This window comes from Crocuta crocuta, unplaced genomic scaffold (genome assembly GCF_008692635.1).
Source record: "Crocuta crocuta isolate KB4526 unplaced genomic scaffold, BGI_CrCroc_1.0 scaffold64, whole genome shotgun sequence".
In the NCBI taxonomy this organism is placed as follows: domain Eukaryota; kingdom Metazoa; phylum Chordata; class Mammalia; order Carnivora; family Hyaenidae; genus Crocuta; species Crocuta crocuta.
The window spans coordinates 11,478,438-11,493,677 of record NW_027530640.1 but is presented as its reverse complement, the minus strand read 5'-3'; the positions used below and the strand labels follow the sequence as shown (position 1 = coordinate 11,493,677).

The 15,240-nt window shown below is 42.4% G+C and overlaps 1 protein-coding gene across 4 annotated transcripts in view; it reads left to right on the top strand.

The window, feature by feature from the left end:
* Positions 1-15,240, top strand: part of SIL1 (SIL1 nucleotide exchange factor) — a 215,257-nt gene that overhangs the window by 40,460 nt on the left and 159,557 nt on the right. For all 4 annotated transcript variants that reach the window (XM_077768738.1, XM_077768734.1, XM_077768735.1 and 1 more), the window contains exon 2: positions 12,652-12,766. In XM_077768738.1, coding sequence (XP_077624864.1) covers positions 12,652-12,766 — 115 coding nt within the window. The remainder of the gene's footprint in view (positions 1-12,651; positions 12,767-15,240) is intronic.

Here is a 15,240-nt window from a genome sequence, read left to right as displayed (position 1 = left end):
AATTTCTTTTAGCAATGTTTTCTAATATTCAGTGTACAAGTTTTTTCCTTTGGCTAAAGTCCTTCCTCCTTAGTTGAACTTATTACTAAATACTTTTTTAAAAATTCTATTTTATATGGAATTGTTTTCTTAATTTCCCTTTTGAATTGTTTGTTGCTAGTATAAGAAACAGAACTGATCTTTGAGTATTGATGTTGTACCTGCAACTTTGATGAGTTTATTAGCTCTGACAGCTTTTTTTTAGATTCTTCAGGGTTTTCTACGTGTAAGTTCATGTCATTTGTATATAGAGATAGTTTGTTTCTTCCTTGCCTGTGTGATGTCTTTTATTTTTCTTGCCTATTGCTCTGGCTAGATCTTTTAGTATTCATGTTGAGTATAAATGATACAAACAGGCATTCTTGTGTTATTCCTGATCTTAGGGTAAAAACTTGTAACCTTTCACCATTGATGTTAGCTGTGGGTTCTTTATATATGACTCTCATCATGTATTTCCATTATTATGTTAAAGTACTCTTCCTAGTTTATTGAGTGTTTTTAGAATGGAAGGATGTTGGATTTTGTCAAATGCTTTTTGGGTATCAATTGAGATGAGTTTTCCCCCATTTATTTTATCAACATGTATTAAACGGATTAATTTTCATGTGTTGAACCACCCTTGTATCCCTGGGATAAATAACACTTGATCAGTTTATACAGTTCTTTTAATATGCTGCTGAATTTGGTTTGCTAGTGTTCTTTTGAGGATTTTTNTTTTATGGTTTTTTGTGCAATTGTGAATGGGATCAGTTTCTTGATTTCTTTTGAGGATTTTTACATGTATATTTATATGGGATATTGGACTATAGTTTTCTTATAGTATCCTTGTCTTGCTTTGGTGTCAGGATAATTCTGGACTCAAAGAATGAGTTAGGAAGTGCTCCCATTTCTTGTATTTTTTGGAACATTTGGAATACTGCTCCATTTCTTAACAGTCATTTTGCTGACCAGTAGGCCCTAGGTACCTGGTATGATGGTGCCTATTTGGAACTCTGGCCTTGAAGCTGGTCCAGGTCATCTTTGCCATACTCTTTTGTCTCACCACCTCCATCTTGGCCACCTGTCTAGGGAGCCATTCATACTGATGATGCACACTGGCAGGTGACCTGGTAAACAGAGTCTAGTTGTTAAGTTGGACTCTAGGATTGCAGCTTTGCCCTTGTACTCTCTCTTGGGGCTGATGGATGGAGCATCTGTTCTTGGGCTTGCCAAATAGGAACAAGGCCTCTGAGCCATCCCAAGGACTGGATCAAGTCAGCAGACAAGGAAGAATATTATGTTGAGAATAGTATTTCATTTAAATGTTTTCTCATATAGCTAGCATTTCGGGAAGAAAGACTTCATTGAGCACAGTTTCCCATAATTCTGACTTCATACCTGATCTTAGAGGTGGTCACACATACTTTTTATCAAAGTAGTAATTCATATGTGTGTGGTATTATGTCCTGCCTCTGCTCAAAAATATGTATTTGTTTTCATGTTATCATCATTATCCACATTTTCACCTATTTAAATTTTTAAAATTTTAATTGTTTTAATGACAACACTGTTTTGCATTGTGCTGGTCCAGATGACCCCTTTTGAGATTGTTGATTTGTTCAATCATCAGCTATTTTTGAGTGCCAGGCGCATTGCTGGGTGGCGAGGATACAGCAGTGGGTTAAGTGGACAATTGTCCCTACCCTTAAAGAGCTCGCAGTCTGGTGGGTTCTAGTTGTTACAGGCCTATGAAATGGAATTTCATTAACCATGTTACAGCCTTGGAGAGGATGACGAGGTTGTATAGTCCCTAGTCCTGGCTCATATTGTTGTGTTCTAAAAAAGCAAGCAAGGGCTTGCCCGGACAGTGGCAGTTCTCTTTGTTAAGTGGTCTCTCAGTGAAGCCCAGGATGGGGAGCCCTGGGACCATGGCAGAGTCGAAATGCCATGGGGCTGCCGCAACAGGGAAGACTGCTGTTTCCTAGGCAATACTCTGCTTAATATTTTTAGTGCGTGGTCACGGCAGAACTAAATGTGGTTTCTGATCCCAAATTGGTAATAAATGTAGACACTTTTAGAGTCAGAAACAATGCATTTAAAATCCTCTGCTGCTTAATGGTCCTGCCAAGTGCTGAGTTTAGGTTTCTTTGTTTCTTGGCTACCTACCCAGCCTCCCACCATCTCTTGGAGAAGGCACCCGTATTTTCTTTGGGTGTTAGGTGGGATTGTGAAAGCCGTGAGTTATGGCTCCCTGAGCTGTGTTGAGAGGCATCAGATTTGTGTGTTTCTGCCCACGTATGTAAATGTGTACATTTAAAAATTCATCCTCCTTTCAAGTTTTTAAGGATCTGGGATTATAAATAGTCTTGGACTCTAGGGTGTGTTAAAAATAAAATATGATGTTTCAGTTGCTGATTTACCTGGAAGACATAGTCAGTGCCAACCTGATAGTAGCGAGTTCTGTGCTTGGTGACCTGTCCTTATGCTGTGCTAATTGTTTCTGTAAGTTAATGCTGTTTTCTTGGGGCTTCTGATTTAGTTGAAGCAGGAACCTAACTGTTGCTCATCTTATCTCTTAAAAGTTGTAATTTGTGTCTCAAGTTGCCTAGAACAGCATTTATTTTCTCATGGCATATTTCTTAAGATGGCTTTCTTTTTGATAATTGTGCTGTCTCAAACTCTGTTGTGGAAAGCCATGTTATACAGTAATTTTGAACAGGACGTCACCTACCTTGAGTGCAGGAGTGGTATCTTTTGTATGTTCCTATTCTGAAGTATGGTACTGAGGGGACTGAGGCTAATGGTAAAATAGCTTTGTGTGGTACCTTTTTATCGAGTATGAATGCTGAATCTTATAATCCAAAGTGCCAGAGTGGCTAGCACAGAATAAGGGTTGGTGTTCATAGTGATTTGCACATAGTCCATTTGGAGCTCTCTAATGGGAGTCATACCTTCCTTCCTATCATAGTTTCACTAAGAGGTCCTGACCTCTTCTGGAAGCTTGGAGACAGCAGGAAAAGATGAACTCTGATTCTGCCCCCAGCCCCAGGTTGTGTGTGGATGAATGTGTGAAGGTCCCTGGTATTCTTTGGAAGTGGACTATAGAGAAAGCCCATTGTGTCTACTGTCAGGAGATCCATTTCTTATTTTAAAGGAGAGGAAAGAAGGAGGCCCAGGGCCCTTATTCTCTGGATGCCAGCTGACCCTGTCTAGAGTAGACCACACAGTCTAGGTCTGTTAAATTTGTTCTGGCTATTCATGCCCTCCCTGTCCTCACACCCCCCGCCCCCGGCCAAGTTACTGGCATTTGAAAACAGGCCTGAGTCAAGTCACCATGAAGCTGGATTTTGAAGTGGCCATTCTCAGTCAGCTCTTCACTGGGCATTGATGTAGAGCCAGCCAGCATTGCTGAGGGTTGAGTGGAAATGACTCTGTAGCCACCTAGAGTGTAGTGTAGGTGTGTAGACATGCCTGTGGCTCAGGGAAACTGGGTTCCAAGGAGAGACTTGATTGTCAGAGCACAAGACAATTCTGTAAGGGAATGAAGCCCTTACTGCTTTTGTTTATCCTGTCCTTTGCTCAAAAATTTCTCGCACAATAGTTGTTCATGAGAGCTGTAAGCTTCTTGAACCCTCACTTTGTTCAGGTACTGTCATCTCACTTAATACCAAGAAGCATCCTACAAAGTAAAGTAGTTACTATCACGTCCATTTGTAGGTGAAGGAATTGAAACCTGGAGAGGTTAAGTAGCTTGCCCAGAGTCCCACATCTAGGTGAGGAGACCTAGCTTGAGATCTGGAGTCCACATTCTTTTCATTATGCTGAAGTGGAGGTGGAGTAGAGTATACCTTTTAGTAACCTTGGCTGCTTTCAGACATAGCCTGATGACTTTAAGGATGTCAGGAAGGGTCAGAGAGAAAGTAGAAGGAGTAGGTCTCCTTGCCCACGGGGGCTGTGGGGGAAGTAAACTGACCGGGTCTGGGGTATTTCTCTAATTCATCTTGTCACTAACTCATGTGCTTAGGCAGACCACATTCGCCTTTTTGGCTCCATTTTCTTTTGCCATGTAGAGTATCACAGACTAGTCAGAAATGAGCTTGGATTATCATCTTGACCAATATAGTTACCCCTCCCCTCTGCTTAGTTGTTGCCAGACAGTTGAGTATATATGAGGGGAGTGTTTGGGGGCTGGAGAGGAAAAGACACTTCTTATTTAGCTGAGAAGCCTGCATGATGGGAGGTTAGGAGGTGAAGACACACAGGATGCCAGTGACCTGACTGCAGTCTGAGTCAAGGCTCTTCTTCCTTTTGAATGTCTGTGCCTCCTGTGTGGGCTGGGCTATGCCAAGGACATTCATCAATCAAAATATTTGTGTGTGTGTGTGTGTGTGTGTGTGTGTGTGTGTGTGTGTAGTGTAAAAACTTGGGACATGGTAAGGGTGGGTCTCTCCACAAGAGGGCCCCAATAGGCTCATTTAAACATTTCTCTCCTGACACAAAATGTGTGCCTTGTATTCATTTACACTGTTGAAGAATAAGTAAAATGAGTCCAGTTTCTGTGGCTGATTCACAGACCACTGGAAAGGCAGCATGGTCTATGGAAAGAGGATGGTTTTGAGTCCTGACTACCACTCTCTGGCTGCATAAACTTAACATCTCTGAATTTCAGTCCCCTCCTGGGCAGATTGAGGAGCATATTAGAACCTTGTCAGAGGGTTGTTGTGAAGAGTAAATGAGATTAGAACTTTGCTTGGAACATAACAAGTGCTCTGTAAATGTTGATTGTAATGCTGTTAGATAGAATTTATTTTCCTTTGGGTGGTCCAGATACTGCATTTGAATCCTAGGGGATTTGGTGTCACTAGGGTATTTCTCTCCATCCTGTATTACAAAGGGCAAGGACTAAAACTTGTGAGCAGTCTGGGGCATGGCTGAGAGCTGGGAGAAGGTGGAGTTGTGTCTGGTGGAAGTTTGTTCTTAAAGTGTTTGCTTCCATGCTCCATCCTTCTGCTGGGGTGACTGTGCCTATCTCTATCCTGAGGACATGAGTTTTGGAGGGGTAGTTCTACACCATCATAGAAGACCATTGTATTGCACTGGATGATCCATTTTTAGGACCTGACCACTGGAGCCAATTCTTTCTCTTTATTTAGAGACTCAAGTGATAATATTGAAAAAATTGGATTTAGAGAAGTGACCCCAACTTTCCAAACTTCACTGGACCCACTCAAGCTTTCAAAGTATTCTACCTTTGTGCCTCTATTTCTTCTCACATGGACCCTCTTTTGAAGGGCCCTCTGGTGGTCTTATGGCCAAATCCAGTGGATTTTCTCAACCTCATTCTTTTAAAATAGTATTTTGTGTCAGGGGCAGAGAAACAGAGAATCTCAAGCAGGCTTCATGCACAGTGCACAGCCTGGTGTGGGGTTTGATCCCACAACCCTGGGATCATGATCTGAGCCAAAATCAAGAGACTGACGCTTTATTTTTATTTATTTATTTATTTTTTAANGACTAAGCCACCCAGGCGCCCCAAGAGACTGACACTTTAACCTACTGAGCCACCCCACGTGCCCCTCTGATCCTTATTCTGATTGATCTCTTGATATCGTTGCCTGGAACTTGATTTAATCAGGATTCTCTCTCTGACCTTTGTGATTCTACACTATTGTCCTCGTTCCTTGTTTGATTGCCTTGCTTTTTTTCTTTTCCTATACTCCAGCCATGACTTAAAGATTATTCTTGTTCATTCTTTCTCTCTGAGTTTCTCCCTAAGACAGAGACTCTGTTCTTGTTGCTTTGCTTATTACCTCTGTGTTGATATCACCAATGTTCTTACTCTGCCCTACCCTTTTCTGCCTCTTTGTCTTCAATAGGTAAAAGCTCCATGCCTGAAGGCATTGAACTATGGTTATTTATGTAGCTATCAAGTGCCCACTCTATTGTTTAGATCTTTAGCAGTCCAAATGAAGATTGGGTCTTAAATACTTTTCTGGCATTCAGATTTTTTGATGGCCTTGTTTGAGTAGGATAGGTCTAGAGAGGGCCAAGCTGGGCTCCCATTTGCTTTGTCCCTTTTGCTTTTGCTCTCTTTCCTCTTGTCTTTTGATTTCTTTTTGCTGGAGCCACTGTCTTTTGTCTCTGAGATTGCAGTTTTTTGCTAGTATGCTTAGCTACCTTCTTAAAGATAGGTTTTCTTCCCTACTGAGGTAGGGATGGGATTTGTCATTGTCTCTCACCTTTTACAGTGCAGAGTATCAGGAATTCCGCCTTCCTATTTCTTCCCATGTTGTTTTCCTTCCAGGGCTCTAGTCGCCTCTGGGCTCATGGAATTCTTGGCTCAATGTGCTCTCAGGTGAGGCCAGTACTGTCCTTACATTGCTACTGGAAAAGCCTTTCTTGGGCTTTCTTTTGAAGCCTGCATGAGTGGATTTGGGCTTTGTAGCTGTCTGTTCAGGCAGAGGCTTAGGTTTCTTATGAATCTTCTACCTCCAACAATCTCCTCTCGTTACTTTCCTTCTTGAATCTGTTGAGAGCAGTTTCTCTTTGCTTGGCCCTAAGCATGACCTCAATATTTGGGACAGATACTGTCCCCATTACACAAATGGTCAGTGGGTAAGAATGTTCCGTGTCCAGCCTCCCAGCCAGTAATAGACTTAGTTATGGAATTAGAAGCCATATTTCTTTGGTTATTAAGAGGCTTTTTGGATTTAATTGCTGTTTTCCTCTTGACTTGCTGTGTAGTTTATGGCTTAGGGGGAAAGAGACTGTTTGTGTGACTATTCCAAATTTATTTCTCTTGCCCTTTAAATTTTTCTTTAAAAACCCACTTCTTTTCCTAAGAGTTTGCATATTGTTTTCTCTTGTCAGGGCTGTCCTTCCAGTGTCCGCTTTGCGTTGTTTCTTCAGCTTCATATTTGCTCAAATTGGGCAGTGAGTTTGTGTAGAGGTGAGTGACTGTGTATGTATGAGTTTGTGCAGCCCATGAATAGTAATGAATGTGTGTCTGTAGAAGGAGCTCATCCTCTAACCTTCAGTCTGTAAAGCAGAAGGTTGTTTTACAGGTGTTCCTGCAGCTGGCAGTTCTACATGATGGTGGCCTGGCTCTCTGGACACTAGTATGCTGGCAAAAGCATTGAGTGCTCTGGGTCTGCCTTGGGGCTCAGCAGAAAACCTGGCTTTGATGTCTCCATTTTCAGCTGGGGTGGGTGCTCTTCCAACATCTGTTTCCTTCACTTCTTGGATGAAGTTAGTCTCAAAAAAAGGCTTGGTCCTAAAGTTTGAGGTGTAGGGCCAGCTAAAGAATGTGTAGATCTTGTAGGTGGCAGAGCTCTGGAGAGTTGTACCAGGGTGCCTGGCCTGGCCCTGATTTCCTGCAGGTCCGAGAGGAAGTCATCAACCCTACTCTAATGATGAGTAAGTGCCTGGTGCTTTGTTAAGCACTTTCCATACTTTCATTTATCCTCTCTAACACTCTTTGAAGTAGGAGCTTTTATTATGCCATTTTATAAAGAAACTGAGGCCTAGTACAGTTGTGTTTAAGATCACATAGCTAGGCATTGACAGAGCTAAGAGATGGCTTTTGGTCATTCTGAATCTAAATTCATGTACTATACTTTCTATCCATGTTTTTATCTTTTTGCTTCAATTTCCTTCTTTTAAGATAGAAGTAGAAATTCTTGCCCTTTCACTTTTGCAGATTTGGAGAAACAAATACATGGACACAAACTATAGATTAAGAATGTGAGCATTTTATGAGGTGGAATTCAAGTGCTCAGAGGCAGTTTGCTGGGGTGGCTCTGCCTGCCCAGGACACTTGTGACCTTTTCCTGTTCTCCCTATGCTCTGGCCCTGAGACTGGAGAGCAGCCACTGTCCATGGGGTCTGCCAGCTATCTAAGAAGCTTTCAGACATCCATCAGTTCCATTTCTTCCTCTTTTGGCTTCTTGCCATCGTCATCACATGCTTTTGTTTTCCTGCCTTGAGAGAAGGTAGAAGTTACAGGAGGTATCTTTTTTGTCCTAGTCCTCTAGGGGGCCTAGTCCTCTCCCCCAGTCTTGTCTGAATGAGTAGAGGACATGAGGCACCAAGAGAGGCAAGGTCTAGAAAGTCCAAGGGCTTCCTCCCACCCATGCCCCAAGCATCTGCTCTGGGCTGCAGTAAGCTGACATTACAGATTGCTGGAGCATCTACCCTCTATTTAAGTAAAGGTACAGCTTACAGATGGCTAGTTTTGATAGGAAAAAATGGACATTTCATTTTTAGTCCTTTTTATCTTTTTGTCCCAAAGCCCAAGAATACTTAAGGAAAGAGTAGCTGCTGGAACATTGAAAGATGTTCCCCTCCCCTGGGGCGCCTTGGTGGCTTAGTCGGTTGAGCGTCCGACATCAGCTCAGGTCATGATCTCATGGTTCGTGGGTTCGAGCCCTGCATCAGGCTCTGTGCTGACATCCAGCTTAGAGCCTGGAGCCTGCTTCAAATTCTGTGTCTCCCTCTCTCTCTGACCCTCCCCTGTTCATGCTGTCTCTCTCTCTCAGAAATAAATAAAAATAAAAACATAAAAAAAAAAAAAAGAAGAAATATGTTCCTCTTTCCCAGACTGAGTGATGGCATTTGAAGTCAGAAGACAGTAATGTGAAGACCTTGGTCTGTCTTCCAGTAAGAGCCAACAATGGGAAGGTTTGTTTTGCAGGGTGTACAGAGGCAGGTGATCAGGCAAACCCACTGTTAGTGGGTGGTAAGTAGGGGTTGGGAAGGGCACTAACCTCAGGCCAAGTGTGCCAACTGTGCCTCAAAGGGATGCTGTGGCTTTGGCCTTACTTATGTTGCTGTCTGAGGTTTTCTTGAGCTGTTGCTGCTGCCTACATCCCTGCTTGTGATGTGGGATGTCAGCTGTCCTGATAAAACATACTCGTGTGCCACCTCTCTTTTGCCCCTATACACACCTCCCCCACCCCACCTTCAGCCTAAAGCCCGGAGAAAACTGTATGTTTTCTACTTGCTACTTCCTGAGTGAGGACCAAGACCAGGTGACATGGCTGCAGGCCAGGCTGCTTAGCAGGCCAGGGGATACCATTACTCATGCCTATGTGTTGCAGAGTTTGCACTTGCTCTTAGGGTACCCCTAGAAAGCCTGGGAAACTGTGACATACCTTTCTCCCAGCTTCACTTCTGCTATGTCTCTCCCCAGGCACCTCCTCCCTGCAACATGTTCTCTCTCTCGGTGTTCCATGGAGAAATATATGGAGGCAATAAATAGGTCAGGTGTGCAGTCTGTGTGGAATTATCGGGGGAGATGAAGATCCATTTGCGAATCAATGTCTCATGCCTAGTATTGGCATAAAATGCTTCTGAGGGCATTAGTGTATGCGCAGGAGATGGAGGCGGCTGGGAGCCTCGTGGGAGCTGCCGTTTCTCTTGCCCCCCTTCCTCCCCCCTGCCAGTCCCCTTCCCACTTTGGGGGTGGGGAAGCTGCTGTCTGTATATCAGCTGCCCCAGACCTCTTTTTCTTCCATCTCTTCTGGATTTCCTGCTCATTTGTCTTCTTTGCCCTTGACTAATTCATTCTCATTTATCTCTTCCTCCTCATCTTTTCCCCCAGCATCAATTCCAGTGTTTATCTCTGGCTGTGAAAAGGGAGTGTTTAACTGTGTGTGTATGTATGTATCCATGTACACTTGAACACTATTCATGCAGGGAAAGGGAATCTGTGACTTTTGGGATAATCTTTGTTTTTCTCTTAACGGTATATTTCCTGATAATGCACCCTGTTTCCATTTTTTATTCTCCTTTTCCCCGAAGGCTGCAGATTAAGAAAGGTATAGGGCATTATAGGAAGCTCCAGGGCTGTGTTTTCTTGGGACCCATCTCTCTGGGCCTTTCCAGCCTTTTCATTCGTGATATGGAAGTCTCTGCTTGCTGTGTGTGCATCTTCACCCAGCCTGGATATCCCCCCGCTCCCCTGCTATGCACACCCAGGCGTGGTTAGGCACCTGTCCAGAACCTAATGCTGGGCTGTGAACTCACTCCCAGTCTTTTGGTATGATTGGTGCCCCAGGGAAACAGGTTGCTGGGGAAAGCTCATGTGGCACTCAGCCTTTCCATTTTGTCAACGAAAAAAGAGGGGAGAAGCTGGCAGAAAGCAAAGGCTTTTGCTGCTGGGTGAGTGTAGCATCTATTTTTAGTGCCCAAGCCTTTGCTTTTCCATTTGGCTATGCTTTTTTAGCACAGTGTCGGTCCAGCAGGGCTGTTTTCCTTTATGGCTCCAGATGTCCCTAGGGAAAGTTTCCGTCTGCCTCTGACAAGGTGTGGGCTGGGCAAGGGGGTAATAGCTTCTGAGAGTGAATTCACGTAGGGCTTTGGGTTTCACTGCAATCATGTTACAGGACCAGTTTCTGGAGGTCGAACACGTAGTGTGGCAGGAATAGGAAAGAGAAAAGGTAAGCACCGTAATCTTCAGAGGTGTTCCCCTATAATTAATACAGTTAAGCTTCTTTTGAATAAATGGCCTAGTGAGGTATATTAGGGCTGAGGGATAAACATGCAAACCTTTTATAAGGGCTTGAACTAATGCTGGCATGTTCTGACTTTTTATAAGGCTTCTTAACATTTTTAGCTTGTTTCTCTGCCTTTCTCTTCCTAGGTCATTTGCCAATCTCTCTCTCTCTCTCTCTCTCTCTCTCTCTCATATTTTTTTAAAGTACACGTGTTTCTCTTTATTTTTTTATTTTAAGATTTCATTTAAATTCCCTTTAGTTAACATACACTGTTATAGGAGTTTCAGGTGTACTATATAGTGGTTCACCAATTTGGATTAAGTTCTCTTGACTGCCACTCTAGTTTACTGACCAAAATTGTTGTACCAAGAAACTCTGTACCCATTAAGCAGTAACTCCCATGGTAACCTCTAATCTACTTTCTATGTCTCTGAATTTGCCTATTCAAGAAAATTCATTTAAATAGAACCAAACAGTATCTGTTCTTTTGTGTCTTGCTTATTTCACTTGGCATAATGTTTTCAAGGCTCATTCATGTTGAAGAATGTATCAGAATTGGATTCTTTTTATGGCTGAATAATATTCCATTGTATGTATATACAACACTTTAAAAGTATCCATTCATCTGTTGGTGGATACTGGAGTTGTTTCCACCTTTTGGCTATTGTGAAAATGTTGCTATGAACATTTACATAGAAGTATCTTTTTGAATCACTATTTTCAGATATTTTGCGTGGAATAAATACCTAGGGGTGGAATTTCTGGATCGTAAGGTAATTCTGTGTTTTACTTTTAGAGCAACTGCTAAATTCTGTCCCACAGCAGCTGTACCATTTTACATTACGACCAGAAATGTATGAGGTGTTCCAGTTTGTCTACATCCTTGCTAATATTTGTTATTTTCTTTTTAAAAAAATTAAAGCCATCATCGTTGTTTATGTATTCTGGTTATTAAGCCCTATCCAAGAGAGAAGTGATTTGCAAATATTTTCTCTCCTTTGTTGGCTGTCTTTTCAACCTCTTCATAAGGTCCTTTGAGGCACAAAAGTTTTCAAGTACTGATGGGAGTTTAATTTACTTATTTTTTAAAATCACCTGTAGTTGTGTCATTTTTGAGACATTACTAACGAATCCAAGGTTATGAAGATTTCTTCTATATTTTCTTGTAAAAGTTTAGCTCTTAAATTTAGGTCTTTGATCCGTTTTAAGTTTTATATATGGCAAAAAGGAAGATTCCATCTCATTTTCTGCATGTGGCTATTCAGTTGTCCCAGAACAGTTTGATTACTAGAGCTTTGTGTAGTAAGTTTTGAATTCAGAATGTAGGAGTCTTCCAATTTTGTTCTTTTTTTTTTTTCCCTACATCTTTTTTGGCTACCCTGGGTCCCTTGAAATTCCCTATGTATTTAAGGAAGGGTTTCTCTATTTCTGTAACAGCCTTGGTATTTTGATAGAGATTGCATTGACTCTCCATACTGCTTTGGGTAATATTGTCATCTTAACAATGTTAAGTCTCTAATCCATGAATATGGGATATCCTTTTATCCTTTTGTTTAGGATAAAACATTATCCTAATGTTTTGATTTTAATAGCTACTAGGGCCTGTATTTTGGATACTTTTTGCCATTTGAAAAGTGATGTGTAAGGCTTCCATGGCTTAGGAATAATGAACTTTGCTGGTTGATGGCATACTGATGGCATCTGTCTTCAGGTATAACAGTGAGCATGGTTTAGAAGTGAATAGTTATGAAGGCTTATGAGGGTTTGGCCTATGTCTCTTGATAAACAAATCAATTGGTTAGTTTACTTCTCTCCTTATCATAGCCAATATGACCCTGTACAACCTGAAAACAAGTTGATAGTGAGAAAGGAAGGTACCCTAGCTGTTGTATCTCACGTAAGAGTCTTGCTTGGCTCTCTGCTTCCAACCAAGGTATAGCTGCTCATGAGTGGCTGGACTCCTTATGATAGATGGAGGCTTCCTTTAGATCTCCTGTGGTAGAAGGAAGACCTTTGATATGTCTATGCAGGATATGTCTGATATCCTTGAACACATGACATCATGGGAATCACAGTGTTGGGGGATCAGGCACCAGCTTCCTGTTGATCTTCTGTTTTCTTTGTTTACATTCCTCAGGTCTCTAACTATGCCTCCCCAGGACTTGCCTCCTTCTAGGATGGCTCTTCTGAGAATGCTGCTTGGGCTGTTGATGGCTTCCTGCTTCACCTTCTGCCTCAGTCATCAGAACCCGGTAAATATCTTAACACAAGTAGAAGAATCCCTGTAGGGTTCAAGAAAACCTCCATGCCACCAAGGCTTCTGTGGGAGTAGGGTGACCTTTTATTTTTCTTACAGGAAAAAAAATTGGGTTGGCCCTGGGTCAAGGAATACGTGTACTCTCCTTCCCATACCCTGAGTCCTCAGGCCTCTGTTTGAAGCTCATAACATAGTGGGACCTGGGTGTCTCAGTCGATTAAGTGTCTGACTCCTGGTTTTGGCTCAGGTCATGATTTCACCATCATTAGTTCGAGCCCTGTGTTGGGCTCTGTGCTGACAGTGTGGAGCCTGCTTGGGATTCTCTCTGTTCCCCTTTCTCTGTGCCCCTCCCCCACTCGAGTGCACACGCACACTCTGTCTCTAAATAAATAAATAAAGCTTATGGCATAGTTTCTCTTTGGAGAAAATATGATGATGATATGGTAATACCGATAATGATGATGAGGTTATCATGTACCAAGTTTTAGTAAGTGCTTGCTGTGTATCCTCATTTAATCTCTCCAAAAACTCTAAGAAGTGAACAACTACAGGTATTATCCTTATTTTGAGAAGGAGACTGAGGCTCAAAGATATTAAGTAACTTGGCCAGAATCATTCGCCATTCAGTGGCAGAGTTGGAAAGATCAGGATTCTCCCCAGGAGCTGGTTGCCTGTGTGATAATCACTGAGTAAGACTCAGCTTTTTCCTCTACTCCGGTCTTCCTTGTGCTTTCTCCATCTGTCTGTCTCTCCATTTTCTTTTCCTCTGTCCTTTTGCTTCCTCTTCTTTTTAGGCCTCTCTTCATTAACCCAGACCTCATTGCTGAGGCTTTCTGTCACTGTCACAGGCAGGAGGAGTAGCATGACCAAGAAGGCCCTGAGTTTGTCCTGGCTGCAGCATGCGAAGGCTCCTGGCTCTGTTTCCCTGGCTGGCCCCAGCAATAGACTGCGCTTGACCAGCTCCCAATGCCTCTTCTTTGCTCTCCCCTGAGAGGCCTTGTCTGTCAGCTTTCTGACAGTTTTGCCCTCCTCTGGCCACCTACCCCAACCCCAGGGGCTCCTACTAAATGTTGGGTAAAGCGGTGTAGGCTTTGGAGCAGGAGAGCCTTGAGGTACAAATGACAATTGTGATGAATTTAATAACAATCCAGCTCAACTGAGTTTTACCTCTGGCTTGTGACAAGCTTCCACCTTCTCTGTAAAGTCCTTTGATTTCTCTTTACCTTTCTGCCCACTTTGTGGAGCAGGAGAGAAAGTACAATTAGGAGTCAAGAATCTTTTTGAGCTTTTAATGTTCTGTAAGATCTTGCTGGTGCTGGTTTTGTTTTGTTTTGTTTTGTTTTTTTACCTTTTCTTCAAGGATAATGAGGATGAGATTCCATTGGCCCCTGAAGGTGGGACTGCCCACAGCATGAGTTAGGGGCTGTCTTTGTCATAGCCTAGGCCAGAAAAGCACTCAGGTCTCTAGAGGGATCAGGGCTGTGTACACCCATGCCCCCTCCCCCGCCGACCTGCAGCTCATGAGGATCCAGTACTTCCCATCATGAGCTTTAGCAGATGCACAAAAACGTGCTGATGAATTTGCGTAAGGACTGTGTGTTAGTAAGTCCCTTTTGGATAATAGTCCAACCAAATAGATGAGCTTTCAGAGCCATAATTATTCTGGCCCATTTATATTAGCTCTATTGAGTCTAGTCTCAGAAAAATGTTAATACTGACTTTCATCAACAGAAGCTACTTTTATCCTTATGTCTGTTCCTAAGCTGTATCCATTTGTCATAATCTTTCATCATGTGCTAAGCACAAGTAGGAGTTGAAGCATCTTTTCTCTCATAGCATAAAAATTGCTGCCCTGTTGGCATTTAAAATCCAAAATGCAGCCAGCCACCTTCACAAAAGTGAAAATGGGTGGTGGGGAAGGTGGGAGTGTTTATGATCCTTTATTCAGAGCCTTGAGTCCAGGCAAGAGGTCCTGGGGGCCTGGAATTGTCTCTCCAAGGGCATTTGTGGAGTTTAATGGCTACCCAGGAAAGATTGTCTGTATCAGGGTATGATCTTCTGCTGTGATACCTCCCTGGAATGCCACAACTTAGGAGCAGTGTAGATGCTGAAGGGATGTGGTTATGTAGTATACTGGCCTTCACAATGGTAGTGAGTGATGAGGGAGATAGTGGAATCCAATGGAAGGAGCACAGACCCTTGGTAAGTACCCTTTGGCCACCTACTTTGGCAGTTTGGCCATATCTGAGCTTTGTTTCCTCATCCATAAAATAGGGTTAATACTTCCTTCTAAAGATTTTAATATAGATTAAGTGTGATTTTATGTATATATGTATATATATGTATATATATATGTATATATGTGTATATATGTATATATGTATATATATATGTATATATGTGTATATATATGTGTATGTATATATATGTACGTGTATGTGTATATATATATAAAGCATATATATATAT